This window comes from Somniosus microcephalus, unplaced genomic scaffold (genome assembly GCF_052327205.1).
Source record: "Somniosus microcephalus isolate GS21.2 unplaced genomic scaffold, FLI_Smic_1.0 unresolved_chr4, whole genome shotgun sequence".
Classification (NCBI taxonomy): Eukaryota; Metazoa; Chordata; class Chondrichthyes; order Squaliformes; family Somniosidae; genus Somniosus; species Somniosus microcephalus.
In genome coordinates, this window is record NW_028225182.1 from 43,867,409 (window position 1) to 43,887,953 (window position 20,545).

The 20,545-nt window shown below is 48.1% G+C and overlaps 1 protein-coding gene across 1 annotated transcript in view; it reads right to left on the bottom strand.

Annotated features, from left to right (window-relative positions):
- LOC147090650 (AP-1 complex subunit sigma-1A) overlaps positions 1-10,432 on the bottom strand; it is a 65,799-nt gene extending 55,367 nt beyond the window's left edge. The window contains exon 1 of the mRNA XM_085977416.1: positions 10,239-10,432. Coding sequence (XP_085833542.1) covers positions 10,239-10,241 — 3 coding nt within the window. The 5' untranslated portion in view covers positions 10,242-10,432. The remainder of the gene's footprint in view (positions 1-10,238) is intronic.
- Positions 10,433-20,545: the final 10,113 nt, after the last annotated feature.

Genomic DNA, 20,545 nt, shown 5'->3' on the forward strand with positions numbered 1-20,545 from the left:
AATGAAGAACTCGATCATATTATGATCGCTCCTCCCCAAGGGGCCTCGCACAACAAGATTGCAATTAATCCTTTCTCATTACATAATACCCAGTCTAAGATGGCCTGATCTCTAGTTGGTTCCTTGACATATTGGTCCAGGAAACCATCCCGTATACACTCTAGGAATTCCTCCTCCACAGTATTGTTACTAATTTGGTTAGCCCAATCTATATGTAGATTAAAGTCACCCATGATAACTGCTGTGCCGTTATTGCACGCGTCTCTAATTTTCCGTATAATGCCATCCCCAACATTACTGTTTGGGGGTCTGTATACAACTCCCACTAACGTTTTCTGCCCCTTGGTATTTCGCAGCTCTGCCCATACAGATTCCACATCATCAGAGCTAATATCCTTCCTTACTATTGTGGTAATCCCCTCTTTAACCAGCAATGCTACCCCACCTCCTTTTCCTTTTTTCCTGTCCTTCCTGAATATTGAATACCCCTGGATGTTGAATTTCCAGACTTGGTCATCCTGGAGCCATGTCTCCGTAATCCCAATTATATCATATCCGTTTACATCTATTTGCACAGCTAATTCATCCACCTTATTATGAATGCTCCTCGCATTAAGATACAAAGCCTTTTGGCGGTCTTGGGGATCCCTTTTACATTGAAGAATGGACCGCGCGGAAATTTGAAGGGGCCGTACAGCCCGTTAATGGGACTGCACACAAAAAAAATGAAAGGGAACATGGCTGGGAGGGGGCTCATGTGGAGCATAAACACCGGCATAGAGGAGTTGGGCCGAATGGCCCGTTTCTGTGCTGTGGACTCGATGCACCGCCAAGTAATGCAAGAGGAACTAGTATTTAATTCAATTATACTGCAATTGTTTTAATTGTTTCAAGGTAATTACTGTAATAAAGCTACTGCTGATGTTTGGGTTGTTGCCGCTGCATTAACTGTAGCTTTACAGTGCATGGGTTGGCCAGCCTAGGGAGACAGTCGTTTCCCTGGACCTGTTGCCAGTCTATGGATTAAAAAGGCAGTCATTCAATAGCTAGGTGCTGCTGGCGTTTATGAACTTGTCAAGCCTTGATCGCATGATTTACAAACATCAGGACTACTGACCTGAAAAAGCTGCCTTTCATTTCTCGGCCAGAAACCCCACAAGAACAAATGGCCAGAAACTAATTAGAAAACACATCAATTGAGAAAGTGTGCTGCAGTTGCGGAGGTTGGGGCAGATGCCAACATCTGACCAGAAATTACAAAATAGGTGACAGCTTCCGACTCTCACTGGGTATCGTTCCAAAGTTATCACCAGCTCTCTGGTCCCTAGCCCAGGCTTTTTCAAAAAAAAATTAATTCACGGGATGTGGGCGTCGCTGGCAAGGCCGGCATTTATTGCCCATCCCTAATTGCCCTTCAGAAGGTGGCGGTGAGCCGCCTTCTTGAACCGCTGCAGTCCGTGTGGTGAAGGTACTCCCACAGTGCTGTTGGGGAGGGAGTTCTAGGATTTTGACCTAGCGACGATGAAGGAACGGCCGATATATTTCCAAGTCAGGATGGTGTGTGACTTGGGAGGGGAATTTGAAGGTGATGGTGTTGCCATGTGCCTGCTGTCCTTGTCCTTCCAGGTGGGTTTGGGAGGTGCTGCCGAAGAAGCCTTGGCGAGTTGCTGCAGTGCATCTTGTAGATGGTACACACTGCAGCCACGGTGCGCCGGTGGTGGGGGGAGTGAATGTTTAAGGTGGTGGATGGGGCGCCGATCAAGTGGGCTGCTTTGTCCTCGTTTCATACAATGGCCCTATGACAACCGTTGGCTGAGGAAAGACTCGAAATACTAGGGCTGTTTTTTGTTACAACAGATTACGGGGATGATCTAATAAAAGGCCTTTTAAAATTATGAAGGGGGAGGGAAAGGTCAATAGAGATGGATTGCTTCCAATGATCGAGGGGGACTAGAACAAGTGGACAGAATAACGACAGAGTAGGAGACTTTTATTTTCAGAAAGAAAGAAAAAAGACTGACTTGCATTTATATAGCACCTTACACCACCTCAGGTCGTCCCAAAGCGCTTTGCAGCCAATAAAGAACTTTTTGGAAGTCACTGTTGTAATGTAGGAAACGTGGCAGCCAATTTGCGCACAGCAAGCTCCCACAAAAAGCAATGCGATAATGACCAGATAATCTGTTTTAGTGATGTTGGTTGAGGGATAAATATTGTCCAGGACACCGGGGAGAACTCCGCCTGCTCTTCTTCGAAATAGTACCGCGGGATCTTTAACATCCACCCGAGGGGGCAGCCTGGGTTTAACATCTTATCCCAAAGACGGCACCTCCGACAGTGCGGCGCTCCCTCAGCACTGGCACTGGGAGTGTCAGCTTAGATTTTGGTGCTCAAGTCTCTGGAGTGGGACTTGAACCCACGACCGTTTTGACTCAGAGGGGAGGGTGCTACCCACTGAGCCACGGCTGACAAGAGTGCGTCGCGAGGTTACGGAATGTGGTATCTTGCTGTGCACCGAGTGCTGCCACGTTTCCTACCTTACAACGGGGTCGACGCTTTGAAAGCACCGTGGCTTAGAATGAGGGGATATAGACAGGAGATTAAACGCGAGAGATTTAGGACAGGTAGCTGGAGAAATGTGTTTAAGCAGAGGTTCGTGAGGCTGTGGAATGCACTACCGGTGATTAAAGAGGAGACCATGACAACATTGAAGAACTGGTTAAGAATAGGAGGATAAAGGGATATGGGAACTGAGTGGGCACATGGATACTGCACGAGTGGTCTGACACTGCATGGACTTAACGTGGTCCCATCACATCGACGTTGTAACCAAGAAGGCATGCCAACGCCTGCTCTTCCTCAGGAGACTGAAGAAATTTGGAATGGCCCCCCCAGATTCTCACCAACTTCTACCAGTGCACCATCGAGAGTATCCTGTCCGGCTGCATCACTACCTGGTATGGCAACTGCACCGCCACAGACCGCAAGGCTCTACAGGTGGTGGTGAAAGCTGCACAACATACTATAGGAATTAAACTACCTGCTGTGCAGGATATCTACCCCGAGAGGTGCCGGGGGAAGGCCCTGAGAATCATTAAAGACGCGAGCCACCCCAGCCACAACTTCTTCGCCCTGCTCCCGTCCGGTAAGAGATACCGAAGCATACGGTCTCATACCAGCAGGTTTCGAAACAGCTTCTACCCCCAGGCCATAAGACTCATGAACGATTAATTTATTATTTATTACTGTTGTTTTATTTATTATTACTGTACAGTATTTCCATTAGTATTTTATCATTGTTATGCCATATTTATTCAAGTGTTGGGAGGACTCGTAAAAATCAACATTTCATTGTGCAGTACACACGTCTGCTGCATATATGACAAATAAAATTGAATTGAATTGAAGTGGAGGATAAACACAGATAAACACCAACATGGACTGGTTAGGCCAAACTGCCTGTTTGTGCTGTAATTTCAACGTAAATTCTAACATTAAAGCCTTTGTAATAAAGCCAAATCGCATACTTACCTGACATCAACACACGAGTGCTGCCCTTAAGAGTTTTATCCCTCAACCCAGGAGTGCGGGGGCCAATCATAGTGCCCCCACTCGACACAACCTAGGCACGGTGTGTTGGCACGCTATTCGACTTGGGGGTGGGGGTGGGGGGGGGAAGAGATGACAGAACTAATCAATCAATCACAGTTGACCCGGATCTTGTCCTTGCCCAACATTCACACACATCTTCTAGGAGGAATCACTCGGTATCTAGACTGATTCCTGGGGTGAGTGGGTCGTCCTATGAGAGGAGATTGAGCCGATACTCTCTGGAGTTTAGAAGAATGAGAGGTGATCTCATTGAAACATAAAAGATTCTGAGGGGGGAGTGACAAGGTAGATGCCGAGAGATGGTTTCCCCTGGCTGGAGAGTCTAGGGGGCATAGTCTCAGGAGAAGGGGTCGGCCATTTAAGACTGAGAGGAGGAGGAATTTCTTCACTCAGAGGGTGGTGAATCTTTGGCATTCTCTGCCCCAGAGGGCCGTGGAGGCTCAGTCGTTGAGTATATTCAAGACGGAGATCATTAGATTTTTGGACTCTAGGGGAATCAAGGGATATGGGGATCGGGCGGGAAAGTGGAGTTGAGGTCGAAGATCAGCCATGGTCTTATTGAATGGCGGAGCATCCTCAGGGGGCTGTATGACCCACTCTTGCTCCTATTTCTTATGTTCTTATCAAGATTAATTGTTCTAATCAAAGTGGCCGGTTGTCATCCGATAATCAGAAGTTGGGCTTTGAGCAAAATATGTTCTCGACGTGTTCCTAGAAAAGATTTTTCACCCAAGGGAACAGCCGAATTCGATTCTGTTGCAACCGATGAAAATGAGATCCGGTGAAAGACGAGAAATGTCCTTTCCTAATGCACAAGAGTGATGAGCAATGCCGAAAGAATTCAGAAGTAACTGTTGCACAATTGGAAATACTCCACCAATTGTTCACGACACACCAACTGAACCCTTCACAACAATGGAGTCATTCAATCTTACAGCACAGAAGGAGGTCATTCGGCACATCACACCTATGCCGGCTCTTTGAAAGAGCGATCCAATTAGTCCCACTATCCGCCCCCTTTCCCCGTCGACCTGCAAACTTATCCTCTTCACGTATATAGCCAATTCCCTTTTGAAAGTTACTATTGAATCTGCTTCCACCGCCCTTTCAGGCAGGGCATTCCAAATCACAACAACTCGATGCGTTAAAAAAATTCTCATCTCCCCTCTGGTGCTTCTTCGCTAATGATTTTCAATCTGTGTGCTCTGGTTACCGACCCTCCTGCCAGTGGAAACAGTTTCTCCTTATTTACTTTATCAAAACCCCTCATAATTCTGAACACCTCGATTAAATTTCCCCTTAACCTTCGGTGCTCTAAGAACAACCACCCCACGTTCTCTTGTCTCTCCACCTAACTGAAGTCCCTCATCCCAATAAAAGAGCTCGCAATGAAGCAGTGATCAAGAGTCCCGCGCCACTGATGCCCTACAAGTTGAACACTCATATTGCGGACAAGATACAGACAAGGTCTAACCCTGGGAAAAGATTTCCCACATTACAGCAGAAAAACAAAACTGCAGCAACAAGAACAGAGGACTGCAGCAAGGCTAAAAACCTAAAAAACAGACGATCATTACGTTTGTGGGAGCTTGCTGTGCGCAAATCAGCTGCCGCGTTTCCTACATTACAACAGCGACTACACTTCGAGAATATTTCATTGGCTGTAAAGCGCTTTGGGACGTCCTGAGGTTGTGAAAAGTGCTATAGAAAGAAAAACTAACTTGCATTTCTATAGCGCCTTTTACGACCACCGGACGTCCCAAAGCGCTTTACAGCCAATGAAGTACTTTTTGAAGTGTCGTCACTGTTGCAATGTAGGGGAACGCGGCAGCCAATTTGCGCACAGCAAGCTCCCAACAAACAGCAACGTGCTAATCTGTTTCAGTGATGTTGATTGAGGGATAAATAATGGCCCAGGACACCGGGGAGAACTCCCCCCCTGCTCTTCTTCAAAATAGTGCCATGGGATCTTTTACATCCACCTGAGGGGGCAGACGGGGCCTCGGTTTAATGTCTCCTCCGACAGTGCAGCACTCCCTCAGTACTGCACTGGAGTGTCAGCCTGGATTATGTGCTCAAGTCCCTGGAGTGGGATTTGAAGCCACAACCTTCGGACTCGGAGGCGAGGGTGTTACCCACTGAGCCACTGACTTGACACATGAAAGGACAGTCCTTTCTTTATCAGATTCCCTTTCCTTCCAACAGGATGGACAACCTGACTGAGCATCTGAAGCAAGAGAGTCTTCGCTCTGCAGTAAAAATGAAGGTTATGGAAAATTGTTTCACAGTCGAGTTAATTGCGTTACAAAAATGTATTCATTGATTCTATTAAAGTGAAGGAAAAAAGATAAGGTGAAGGAACATCTGGCCACTGCCTCTCTAGCTCAGAGACAATGAGGCCAACATAAACTAAGTCAACACAACCCAAGAATCAAACTTATGTGGCTCAGTGCCACAGAACAACGCAGTTACTCACTGGGCCAGAATAGGAGCCAGTATAATAGAAAGAAAGGACTTGCTCCTTTCACCACCCTCACGACATCCCAAAGCACTTTTCAGCCAATGAAGTGAGGTACGGTAGGATAGTGGTTATGTTACTGGACTAGTAATCCAGAGGCCTGGACTAATGATCCGGAGACACGAATTCAAATCCCACCACGGCAGCTGGGGAATTTAAATCCAGTTAATAAATAAATCTGGAATTTTTTTTTATTCGTTCCTGGGATGTGAGCGTCGCTGGCAAGGCCAGCATTTATTGCCCATCACTAATTGCCCTTGAGAAGGTGGTGGTGAGCCGCCTTCTTGAACCGCTACAGTCCGTGTGGTGAAGGTGCTCCCACAGTGCTGTTAGGGAGGGAGTTCCAGGATTTTGACCCAGCGACGATGAAGGATCGGCCGATATATTTCCAAGTCAGGATGGTGTGTGACTTGGAGGGGAACTTGGAGGTGGTGGTGTTCCCATGTGCCTGCTGCCCTTGTCCTTCTAGGTGGTGGAGGTCGTGGGTTTGGGAGTTGCCGCAGTGCATCTTGTAGATGGTGCACACTGCAGCCATGATACGCCGGTGGTGGGGGAGTGAATGTTTAAGGTGGTGGATGGGGTGCCAATCAAGCGGGCTTCTTGAGTGTTGTTGGAGCTGCACTCATCCAGGCAAGTGGAGAGTATTCCATCACAATCCTGACTTGTGCCTTGTAGCTGGTAGAAACATAGAAACATACAAGATAGGAGCAGGAGTAGGCCATTTGGCCCCTCGAGCCTGCTCCGCCATTCAATAAGATCATGGCTGATCATCCAAATTCAGTACCCTGTCCCTGCCTTCTCCCCATATCCCTTGATCCCTTCAGCCTTAAGAAATATATCCAACTCCTTTTTGAATATATTTAATGAACTGGCCTCCACCGCCCTCTGTGGCAGAGAATTCCACTGGTTCACCACTCTCTGGGTGAAGAAATTCCTCCTCATTTCAGTCCTAAATGGCTTACCCCTTATCCTTAGACTGTGACCCCTGGTTCTGGACTCCCCGGCCATCAGAAACATCCTTCCTGCATCTAGTCTGTCCAGGCCTGACAGAATTTTATAGGTTTCGATGAGATCCCCTCTCAATCTTCTAAACTCCAGTGAGTATAAGCCCAATCGACACAATCTCTCCTCATACGTCATTCCTGCCATCCCAGGTATCAGCCTGGTGAATCTTCGCTGTACTCCTTCCATGGCAAGAACATCCTTCCTCAGGTAAGGCGACCAAAACTGCACACAATACTCAAGGTGCGGTCTCACCAAGGCCCTGTACAGCTGTAGCAAGACATCCTTGTTCCTGTACTCGAACCCTCTTGCTACGAAGGCCAACATACCATTTGCCTTCTTAACCGCCTGCTGCACCTGCATGCTTACCTTCAGCGACTGGTGCACAAGAACACCCAGGTCTCTTTGTACTTCCCCTTCTCCCAATCTATTGCCATTCAAATAATAATCTGCCTTCCTGTTTTGCCACCAAAGTGGATAACCTCACATTTATCCACATTATAGTGCATTTGCCATGTTTCTGCCCAATCACCCAACCTGTCCAAATCGTACTGGAGTTTCTCGACATCCTCCTCACAGCATACCCTCCCACCCAGCTTTGTGTCGTCTGCAAATTTGGAGATATTACATCCAATTCCCTCGTCCAGATCATGAATATATATTGTGAACGGCTGGGGTCCTAGGACCGATCCTTGTGGTACCCCACTAGTCACTGCCTGCCACTCAGAAAACGACCCGTTTATTCCAACTCTCTGCCTTCTGTCCGCCAACCAGTTCTCTATCCAAGTCAATACCTTGCCCCCAATCCCATGTGCCTTAATTTTGCACGCTAATCTCTTATGTGGGACCTTATCGAAAGCCTTCTGAAAGTCCAAATACACCACATGCACTGGTTCTCCCTTATCTATTTTACCAGTTACATCCTCAACTAGTATCAGAAAGATTAGTATCAGTAATGGTGACCATGAAACTATCAGATTGTCATAAAAACCCATACTAATGTCCTTTAGGGAAGGAAATCTGCCATCCTTACCTTGTCTAGCCTCCTTCTGTGCTGTAACCATTCCATGATTCTAATTGGTCGGAGGATTAGAGGGGATTTGAGGGGAAATGTTTTCACCCAGAGGGTGGTGGGGGTCTGGAACTCACTGCCCAAAAGGGAGGTAGAGGCAGAGACCCTCATCGCATTTAAAAAGTACTTGTACATGCACTTGAAGTGCCGTAACCTCCAGGGCTACGGACCAAGAGCGGGAAAGTGGGATTAGGCTGGATCGCTCTTTTTTCAGCCGGCACAGACACGATGGGCCGAATGGCCTCCTCCTGTGCCGTAAATTTCTATGATTCTACGTCCTGTATACAGGAAACTCTCTGGTATCCGGCACCAACGGGACCGGGATGGTGCCGGTTGATTAAAAATTCCGGACGATGGAGAGGGTTATCTACCGAGGCTATTTTTAACAAAGAGTCAGACTCCTGTTATTGAGGTGTTCGGACTTCTGACAGCGCCAAGAAGCCGAGTAGTGGCAGTTTGGAGAACTACCCCCACTAACTCGGCCACCGCGGGTGACTCGGACTCGGCAACATTGCCGGTTATTGAGGTGTTGTTTTCGGAGTATGAATTTTGCCGGTTAATAGAGAATTCCGTATATTTAGGTGCCGTTTAAACTAGAGTTTCCTGTAATTACATAAGAAATAAGAGCAGGAGTTGGACATACGGCCCCTCGAGCCTGCTCCGCCATTTAATAAGATCATGGCTGATCATCGACCTCAACTCCACTTTCCCGCCCGATCTCCATATCCCTGGATTACCCTAGAGTCCAAAAATCTATCGATCTCAGCCTTGAATATACTCAAAGACTCAGCATTCACAGCCCTCGGAGGTATAAATCTTTGGAATTCTCTGCCCCAGTGAAGAAAATCCTCCTCATCTCAGCCTTAAATGGCCGACCCCTTATCCTGAGACTATGCCCCCTAGTTCTAGACACACCAGCCAAGGGGAAACAACCTCTCAGCATCTACCCTGTCAATCCCCTTCAGAATCTTGTATGTTTCAATGAGATCACCTCTCATTCTTCTAAACTCCAGAAAGTATCGGCCCATTCTACTCAAGCTCTCATCATAGGACAGCCCTCTCATCCCAGGAATCAATCTAGTGAACCTTCGTTGCACCGCCTCCAATGCAAGTATATCCTTCCTTAGATAAGGAGACCAAAACTGTATATAGTACTCCAGGTGTGGTCTCAGCAAGGCCCTGTACAATTGTAGCAAGACTTCCTCACTCTTATACGCCAACCCCCTTGCAATAAAGGCCAACATGCCATTTGCCTTCCTTATTGCTTGCGGTACCTGCATTACAATAAATGTGGGAAGTCACACAACACCAGGTTATAGTCCAACAGCTTTATTTGAAATCACAAGCTTTCGGAGCACTGCTCCTTCGTCGGGTGAAGGCTTCACCTGACGAAGGAGCAGCGCTCCGAAAACTTGTGATTTCAAATAAAGCTGCTGGACTATAACCTGGTGTTGTGTGACTTCTCACATTTGTCCAACACCGGCATCTCCACATCATGCATTACAATAGTTTAGAGGAGGAGAGGGGGAAAAAAACATGCCTTTCCTGTTAAAGACAAACCCCTTAGATGAAGAGGGGGTTGGTAAAACCCAGCAGCGACACGTTGGGCCGAATGGCCTGATGAGGCAAGTCCCGCCCTCCAGCCGTCCCCGATTGGCCGCGGGGGCTGGGCAAAATAATAAATGCGCGCTTCCAATTGGCTAATCTGCCTGTCAATCAAACGAAAGGAGCTCCCCACACACACACGCCCAAAAGAACCACTGCCCGATTAGATCGAGATTAAATAGCAGCAAAATATGTGACTTTTACAAAAGAAAGCATCGGTTGCAAAAAGGAAAATTGCAATCACTGCCCCGGGAGGGGGGGGAAAGGGAATTCATTTTGAGGCAAGTGGCAGGAGGACACCTGGCGAGTGACGTCGCGCGCCCTTACCTGGGGCTCAGGTGAGCGGCAGAAGCCGGAAAAAAAACGCTTACATTATTCATTAACGGCTCGCAGTTCATCTTCGAGGCTAAAGGTGTCTAATTCCCTTACCATGTCGGTGGTTTGCGAGCTGCGGTCTTTCCCTCCCTCGCTCTCTCTCCAGCGCTGATGTCCGCGAAACTTGCCCTCCCGCCGCCGCCGCCGTCACTCAGCCATCATCTCTCCCTCACACAGTGGGCGACCTGCGCATGCGTCACACCCACGGGCTTCGGGTCTTTCCGGGCCGCGCTCAGCACTTTCCGACCGACGGCGGTGGTGTTGTGAGCCGCGCATGCGTCACACCCACAAATCCATTTCCCCCCGCCCCCACCTACCAGGGCTTCGGGTCTTTCCGGCCACGCTCGGCGCTTTCCGAAGCCAGCCTCCGACGGCGGAGTGAACTGCGCATGCGTCGCACTCAACCGCTCCCCCCCAGGCTCGGCTCTCTCGCATATCCTCGGCTAAGCGCATGCGCCGCGCCCAGGTGGCCCCTGTGCAGCGGCAGCGGTTGCCGTGGCAACGCAGGTGAGCCGGCCTGACATGGAGGGATGCAACTCCCCTTTTTTCTCTCAAAATGAAACTCCGGGTTTTTTTTTTGTCATTTTTCTTTTTGGATCGTTTTAATTTGTTTTTCCCTCTCCTGAAGGCGCTGATTCTGATTGTTTATAATAACAACAGAGAATGCTGGAAAAACTCAGCAGGTCAGGCAACATCCGTGGAGAGAAATTTGGAGTTGACGTTTCGGGTTGAAACCCTTCTTCAAAACTGGAAAGAAAATAAAAAGATCGAAGGCAAAGCTGCGATCGAACAAAAGAAGAAAAGGAGACAATAAAAAGTCCTTATCCTGCCAGTACACTTCACACCTAATTTCAGCTGCCTTTTGTCTCCACGGGCCCATTACCATCTCATCTGGCTTCTAATACTTTTTATTGTCTCCTTTTCTTTTGTTCGATCGCAGCCCTGCCTTCGATCTTTTTATTTTCTTTCCAGTTTTGAAGAAGGGTTTCAACCCGAAATGTCAACTCAAATTTCTCTCCACGGATGTTGCCTGACCTGCTGAGTTTTTCCAGCATTCTCTGTTGTTATTTTGGATTTCCAGCATCTGCAGTATTTTGCTATCGATTCTGATTGTTTCTTCCTTCACACAAGACTTTGGACCAAAGGTCAGCAACTCACCTATTAAAGGGACAGCGTATGTCTGTCAATAGTCAAATCTTTAAAGGGGAATTCCTCCTAACCTAATATAATAATTCTCCTTCTCCAGAGCATTTTTCCTATCAGTTTCCTGCTTTAAAACACTGAATACACTTCAAAAAGTACTCCATTGGCTGTAAGGCACTTTGGGGCATCCGGTGGTCGTGAAAGGCACTATAGAAATGCAAATCCTTCCTCCTTTCTTTTCTCATCCTTCTTTCTTCCCCACCCCCGCTCCTGATGTCCTCTGAGTATCACCAAGGTATGGTTCCCCAGCCATGACTCTCACTGGGGTACAGTTCCACAGACATTCACTCTCACTGGGGTACAGTTCCACAGACACTGACTCTCACTGGGGTACAGTTCCACAGACACTGACTCTCACTGGGGTTCAGTTCCACAGACATTGACTCTCACTGGGGTACAGTTCCACAGACACTGACTCTCACTGGGGTACAGTTCCACAGACACTGACTCACTGGGGTACTGTTCCACAGACACTGACTCTCACTGGGGTACAGTTCCACAGACACTGACTCTCACTGGGGTACAGTTCCACAGACATTGACTCTCACTGGGGTACAGTTCCACTGACTCTCACTGGGGTACAGTTCCACAGACACTGACTCTCACTGGGGTACAGTTCCACAGACACTGACTTTCACTGGGGTACAGTTCCACAGACATTGACTCTCACGGGTACAGTTCCACAGACACTGACTCTCACTGGGGTACAGTTCCACAGACACTGACTCTCACTGGGGTACAGTTCCACAGACACTGACTCTCACTGGGGTACAGTTCCACAGACACTGACTCTCACTGGGGTACAGTTCCACAGACACTGACTCTCACTGGGGTACAGTTCTACAGACACTGAGGGCAGGATTTTCATTGGGCCGTTGAGGTGGGATTGGAGGCATGTGGGGGGTTAAAATCCCGAACTTGGAGGGGCACGAACCCATCCCGCACCCAACCTGCCTCCATGCCAGTTTCAAAGGAGGCGGGTACCCGATCCGCCTCCCGAGGCGGGAAGGGGATTAGTGCCAATTAACTGCCTGTTAACAGGCAGTTTTTAGCCTAATCCCTATTTTTAATGTTGAAGTGTGGGATTCCCGATGGCTCCAAACCATGCCAAGTTAGAGGAGGCGGACCGTCGGGATGAAGGGCTTGGAGGGGTCGAGATGTCCGGTGTTCAGGTGAGTGATGGGTGCATGAGTGCAGGGGTAAGTGTGTTTGGTGTGTGTAAAGTGTTTAACTAAGTTTTACATACCTTTACTTACCTTTACAGCCTTCCTTCCTTCAGGTCTCGGGAGTCCCTCATCTCACCGGCACAGAAAGCAGAATGGCTGCGAGCTGTCAAAAATTGCAGCATTCAGCTTTCTGTTCTGGGGAGATCTCTAAATCATCCTGAGAGGAAGGAATTAACTTGGAGTACAGATTGTCAGTGTTTGACAGCTTCAAACAGCTGTGAAACGCTGATATTTCATCTGTCAAAAGGTCTTGACAGATGAAATATCAATCTGTGACGTCACCTGTTGCCAGGTGTCCCTTAAATGGCCTGCTGAGCCCGCTGGGTGGGCTCAACAAGGTCAATCAAGTCAAAATCCCGAAAGTTGTAGTCCCGCCTCCTACCCGACTCCTCAATGAAAATCCAGCCCTCTCACTGGGATACTGTTCCACAGACACTGACTCTCACTGGGGTACTGTTCCACAGACACTGACTCTCACTGGGGTACTGTTCCACAGACACTGACTCTCACTGGGGTACTGTTCCACAGACACTGACTCTCACTGGGGTACTGTTCCACAGATACTGACTCTCACTGGGGTACTGTTCCACAGACACTGACTCTTAACTGGGGTACTGTTCCACAGACACTGACTCTCACTGGGGTACTGTTCCACAGACACTGACTCTCACTGGGGTACTGTTCCACAGACACTGACTCTCATTGGGGTATGGTTCCACAGACACCGACTCTTAACTGGGGTACTGTTCCACAGACACTGACTCTCACTGGGGTACTGTTCCACAGACACTGACTCTCACTGGTGTACTGTTCCACAGACACTGACTCTTACTGGGGTACAGTTCCACAGACATTGACTCTTACTGGAGTACAGTTCCAAAGACATTGACTCTCACTGGGGTACGGTTCCATAGACACTGACTCTCACTGGGGTACGGTTCCACAGACACTGACTCTCACTGGAATGCAATTCCACAGGCACTGACTTTCACTGGGGTACAGTTCCACAGGCACTGACTCTCACTGGGGTACAGTTTCACAGACACTGACTCTCACTGGGGTACAGTTCCACAGGCACTGACTCTCACTGGGGTACGGTTCCACAGACACTGACTCTCACTGGGGTACAGTTCCACAGACACTGACTCTCACTGGGGTACAGTTCCACAGACACTGACTCTCACTGGCGTACGGTTCCACAGACACTGACTCTCACTGGGGTACAGTTCCACAGACACTGACTCTCACTGGGGTACAGTTCCACAGACACTGACTCTCACTGGCGTACGGTTCCACAGACACTGACTCTCACTGGGGTACAGTTCCACAGACACTGACTCTCACTGGGGTACAGTTCCACAGACACTGACTCTCACTGGGGTACAGTTCCGCAGGCACTGACTCTCACTGGGGTATGGTTCCACAGACACTGACTCTCACTGGGGTACTGTTCCACAGACACTGACTCTCACTGGGGTACAGTTCCACAGACACTGACTCTCACTGGGGTACGGTTCCACAGACACTGACTCTTACTGGGGTACTGTTCCACAGACACTGACTCTCACTGGGGTACGGGTTCCCGTGGCACTGACTCTCACTGGGGTACGGGTTCCCGTGGCACTGACTCTCACTGGGGTATTGGTTCCCCTGGCACTGACTCTCACTGGGGTACGGGTTCCCCTGACACTGACTGTCACTGGGGTACGGGTTCCCGTGGCACTGACTGTCACTGGGGTACGGGTTCCCCTGGCACTGACGCTCACTGGGGTGTGGGTTCCCCTGGCACTGACGCTCACTGGGGTGTGGGTTTCCCTGGCACTGACGCTCACTGGGGTACGGGTTCACCTGGCACTGACTCATACAGGTTGATCTAATTGAGGTGTTTCAGATGATTAAAGGATTGGATAGGGTAGATAGAAAGAAACTATTTCCTCTGGTTCGGGGGAGTCCAGGACAAGGGGCCCTCTGTACATCAACGGGTCGAATGGCCTCCTTCTGTGCTGTGTCATTCTAGGTGATAGATTGGGAACTGTTGATGTACAGAGGGACCTGGGTGTCCTTGTACACCAGTCACTGAAAGCAAACATGCAGGTGCAGCAAGCAGTTAGGAAGGCAAATGGTATGTTGGCCTTCATTGCAAGAGGATTTGAGCCCAAGAGCAATGATGTCTTGCTACAGTTATACAGGACCTTGGTGAGACCACACCTGGAGTACTGTGTGCAGTTTTGGTCTCCTTACCTAAGAAAGGATATACTTGCCATAGAGGGAGTGCAGCGAAGGTTCACCAGACTGATTCCTGGGATGGCAGGACTGTTGTATGAGGAGAGATTGGGTCAACTAGGCCTGTATTCACTAGAGTTTAGAAGAATGAGAGGGGATCTCATTGAAATGTATAAAATTCTGACAGGGCTAGACAGACTGGATGCAGGGAGGATGTTTCCCCTGGCTGGGGGGTCGAGAACGAGGGGTCACAGTCTCAGGATACGGGGTAGGACATTTAGGACTGAGATGAGGAGAAATTTCTTCACTCAGAGGGTGGTGAACCTGTGGAATTCTCTGCCACAGAAGGCTGTGGAGGCCAAGTCACTGAATATATTTAAGAAGGAGATAGATTTCTAGACACAAAAGGCATCAAGGGGTATGGGGAGAGAGCGGGAATATGGTATTGAGATAGAGGATCAGCCATGATCGTGTTGAATGGCGGAGCAGGCTCGAAGGGCCGAATGGCCTACTCTTGCTCCTATTTTTCTATGTTCTATGTTTCTATGATTCAGTGCTGGAACCTGGAACCTATTAATCGAATGTGGCATAGCTACTCACTGGGTTGAGCTGCCAAGCCACTGAGAGAACATTCCTCGCGTAAAACCAACTGGAACTACACAGCAGGTCATCCAACATCTGTCAAGGGAAAAGACGGGTTATAACATTTTGGGTGCGTACCCTTCAGCAGAACAGTTAGCAGTATCCCGCACCTTGGCGCTAGACCTCTCCAAATAATTTGATTTATAACATTAAGGACGGCATCGCAATTCAGTTCCTATTTAAACGGGTTTGCAATTTCTCTTGCTGTTTCTGATGAATCTCACACATTCCCTTGACGACGGTGTTGTCGAGGAAAGTAACTCTGAATACATAAAGCCTGTCGAAAAGCTGTTCTTGTAAACAGGATGTACTAACAAAGGCTGTTATAATTGTGAGACAGTTTTTACAGCCTGCAAAATGCCATGTGTAATCGGAATGGAAGACACAACAGTTCATGTTGCGGTCCACACAAGACATAATTTCTGCCTTTTATCAGCTCCCATCCTGCATCTATTCCACAGCCATCTCTTAATACACATTTTCAGAATTGTTTTGGCAATCTTAGTTCAGCTCTTTTAATCTAAGTGACTACAAAGAAAGACAATAACAGATTTGCATTTATGTAGCGAATTGCCAGAGACTTGAGCACAAAAGTCTAGGCTGACGCACCACTGCAGTGCTGAGGGAGCGCTGCACTGTCAGAGGTGCCGCCTTTCGGAGGAGGCGTTAAACCGAGGCCCCGTCTGCTCTCTCGGGTGGGCGTAAAAGATCCCAAGGCACTATTTCAAAGAAGAGCAGGGGAGTTATCCCCGGTGTCCTGGGCCAATATTTATCCCTCAGTCAACATAACAAAAACAGGTTATCTGGTCATCATCACATTGCTCTTTGTGGGAGCTTGCTGTGCGCAAATTGGCTGCCACGTTTCCCACATTACAACAGTGACTACACTTCAAAAGTACTTCATTGGCTGTAAAGAGCTTTGGGACATGCTGAGCTTGTGAAAGGCGCTATATAGATAAAGTCCCACATAAGAGACTGTAAACTAAGGTAGAAGCCACGGAATTGAGGGCAAGTTATTGACCTGGTTAGGAAATTGGCTAGGCGGTAGGGATAATGGGTAGGTACTGAAATTGGCAGGAGGCGACTAGGGGTGTCCCGCAGGGATCTGTGTTGGGGCCTCAACTATTCACAGTATTTATTAACAACTTAGATGATGGCATAGAAAGTCATATATCCAAATTTGCCGATGTCACAAAGATAGGTGGAATTGTAGGCAGTGTAGGTGAAAGCATAAAATTACAAAGGGATAGCGACAGATTAAGTGAATGGGCAAAACTGTGGCAAATGGATTTCAATGTAGGCAAATGTGAGGTCATCCACTTTGGACTGAAAAAGGATAGAACGGGATACTATCTAAATGGTGAAAAGTTAAAAACAGTGGAGGTCCAAAGAGACTTGGGGGGTCCAGGTACATAGATCATTACAATGTCATGAACAGGTACAGAAAATAATCAAAAAGGCTAATGGAATGCTGGCCTTTATATCGAGAGGACTAGAATACAAGGGGGTAGAAGTTATGCTGCAGCTACACAAAACCCTGGTTAGACCACACCTGGAGCACTGGGAGCAGTTCTGGGCACCACACCTGAGCAAGGATAGATTGGCCATGGAGGGAGTGCAGCGTAGGTTTACCAGAATGATACCCGGACTCCAAGGGTTAAGCTACGAGGAGAGATTACACAAACTAGGGTTGTATTCCCTAGAATTTAGAAGGTTAAGGGGTGATCTGATTGAAATTTTCAAGATATTAAGGGGAACTGATAGGGTAGAGAGAGAGAAACTACTTCCGCTGGTTGGGGAGTCGAGGACTAGGGGGCAGAGTCTAAAAATTAGAGCCAGACCTTTGAGGAGTGTAGTTAGGAAACACTTCTACACACAAAGGGTGGTAGAAGTTTGGAAATCTCTTCCGCAAACGGCAGTTGATGCTGGATCAATTGTTAATTTTAAATCGGAGATTGATAGCTTTCTGTTAACTTAAGGTATTAAAGGATATGGGCCAAAGGCGGGTACATGGAGCTGGATCGCAGATCAGCCATGATCTCACTGAATGGCGGAGCAGGCTCCAGGGGCTGAATGGCCTCCTCCTGTTACGATGATCCTAAATGCAAGCCTTTGCTTTCTTATTTCACAGCCTGGAGGCAACAAGTCCTAAAAGCCCGGTTTTCCTGGGATCTGAAATGTTTGCATATTTCCATAATGAACCCTTTTATCTTTTGAGCTTTGGCATTGACAAAAAACACCCTCTATCCTTCCCTACACTTCCCCTTTAAATTTCGGAGTGTACACCGTGTCAAAAATGCTGCTGTCCAGACCTTGAAGGAAACCCTGGAATAATACGCAAAAATAGAATGGGAGTTGGAATATTATTTCGGTCAAATCTGCCTTGCGTGTGAACATAACCCAACTCCTAACATCTCCACAACAGGCCAGTCCTGGCATTTAATTGCAGGGGTGGAGTTGTGTGGATTTGTTTTGGAGGATGTGTTTAATTTCTCAATTTTCCGCGCATTTGGTTTCAGGGCGGGAGCAGCGTTTTAATTTTAGGTTTGGAGTGCGCTAATTTTAGGGCAAAGAAAAAACTGTTTGCTTGTTAGCAGACAGATGGTTGCACTGCCCCGGAACACGAATTCCAAGGCTTTGCAACGGAAACCTAACTGTGCAGCTTCTGTTGTTCTCGGGAAGGATTTATAATTTAAAAAAGAAAGACTTGCATTTCTGTAGCGCCTTTCACGACCACCGGATGTCCCAAAGCGCTTTACAGCCAATGAAGTACTTTTTTGAAGTGTGGTCACTGTTGTAATGTGGGAAACGCAGCAGCCAATCTGCACACAGCAAGCTCCCACAAACAGCAATGTGATAATGACCAGATAATCTGTTTTTTCTTTCGTGATGTTGATTGAGGGATAAATATTGGCCCCAGGACACCGGGGAGAACTCCCCTGCTCTTTTTCGAAATAGTGCCATGGGATCTTTTACGTCCACCTGAGAGAGCAGGCGGGGCCTCGGTTTAACGTCTCATCTGAAAAGCAGCACTCCCTCAGCACTGCACTGGAGTGTCAGCCTAGCTTTTTGTGCTCAATCTCTGGAGTGGGACTTGAACAACCTTCTGACTCCGAGGTGAGAGTGCTACCCACTGAGCCACGACTGACATGGTTGATAAGCCACAAAAATTGAAGTCCCACCATACCTGGGATGGCAGGAATGACGTATGAGGAGAGATTGGGTCGATTGGGCTTGTACTCACTGGAGTTTAGAAGATTGAGAGGGGATCTCATCGAAACCTATAAAATTCTGTCAGGTCTGGACAGACTAGATGCAGGAAGGATGTTCCCGATGGCGGGGGAGTCCAGAACCAGGGGTCACAGTCTAATGATAAGGGGTAAGCCATTTAGGACTGAAATGAGGAGGAATTTCTTCACCCAGAGAGTGGTGAACCTGTGGAATTCTCTGCGGTGGAGGCCAGTTCATTAAATATATTCAAGAAAGAGTTGGATATATTTCTTGAGGCTAAAAGGATCAAGGGATATGGGGAGAAGGCAGGGACAGGGTACTGAATTAGGCTGTGTGAAACAGTGGCGGTCTGTTCGTTCCACAGCCGAGCCTCAAACACCACATCCTATCCGTCACCAAGCCTGTAATGCTCTCCACCATCGAGCTCTCCCACCACTGCCCTAAGCCTTATCCCACGCTAAATCAGCTCTGAACTCCATTGCCGGCCTTTCATTCTCCAGCCTCCCTCAATCCCTCCTCGTCCAAAACTTAACCGCCATATCCTGTTGCCCACTAAGTCCTGCTCACCCGTTGCTCCCGTCCTCACTGACCTACCCTGGCCCCCTATCCACCAACACATTGAATTTAACATTCCTGTCCTAATCTTCATATTCCTCCATGAGCTCATTCCGCCCTACATCTGCAACCTTCTCCAGCCTTACACTTCCTCCCTCAACCTTGGGGCCTGCAACTCGGACCTTCTCCACTACCACCCCTTCACCTCACCATTGGGGGCAGAGCCTGCTCCTGGCCTGGGTCTTGCTCTCTGGACCTTCCTTCCAAAACCCCTCTGCCTCTCCTCTTCTCTCTGTCTAGATAAAAACCCTCTTAATATCCATCTTTTCGACCAAGTTTCCATTCATCCCTCCTAATGATTAAGTTCCCTCCCAGTCGGGGAACACTTCAGCAGTCAAGGACATTCAGCCTCCGATCTTCGGGTAAGCATTCTCCAAGGCGGCCTTCGAGACACACGACAACGCAAAATCGTCGAGCAGAAACTGATAGCCAAGTTCCGCACTCATGAGGACGGCCTCAACCGAGATCTTGGGTTCATGTCACGCTACATGTAACCCCACCTGACGTAGAGTCATCCAGACTCGAGTCGTCATTGGTTTGTTCTCTCTACACTGATGCGGCTGGACCTGCTGTGATTTCCAGCAAAAATTAGTTTTTTGTTTGTTTTTTGTTTTTCATACAGACCCCAGCATCTGCAACATTTGACCCCTTGTGGCCCCACCTCATTGTTCTTTGATGTAATGTTTTCCTGACTGACCTGTTTGGACACCATTCACACCTTTGATTGCTGTGATTATCTCTCTGCCGAGGTGTGATAAAGGGCAGTTAGAAAGATTACCTGTAATCATCTGGCAGTATTCTCTGACTATATATGCTGTGCCTATATGCTTCTCTTCACTTCACCTGATGAAGGAGCAGCGCTCCGAAAGCTTGTGATTTCAAATAAAGCTGTTGGACTATAACCTGGTGTTGTGTGACTTCTTACAGTGATTAAGTTGTCAGCTGTGGCTCTTGCTTCTGAGTCAGAAAGCTATGGGTTCAAGCCCCACTCCAGAGACTTGATCCAGGCTGACACTCCCAGTATAGTACTAATGGAGCGCTGCACTGTCGTAAATGCTATCTTTCGGGTGAGACGTTAAACCGAGGCCCCATCGGTGGGTGTAAAAGATTCCATGACACTATTCCGAAGAAGAGCAAGGGAGTTCTCCCGGTGTCCTGGCCAATATTTATCCCTCAACTAACATCTCTAAAAACAGACTATCTCGTCAATCCGGTGAACCT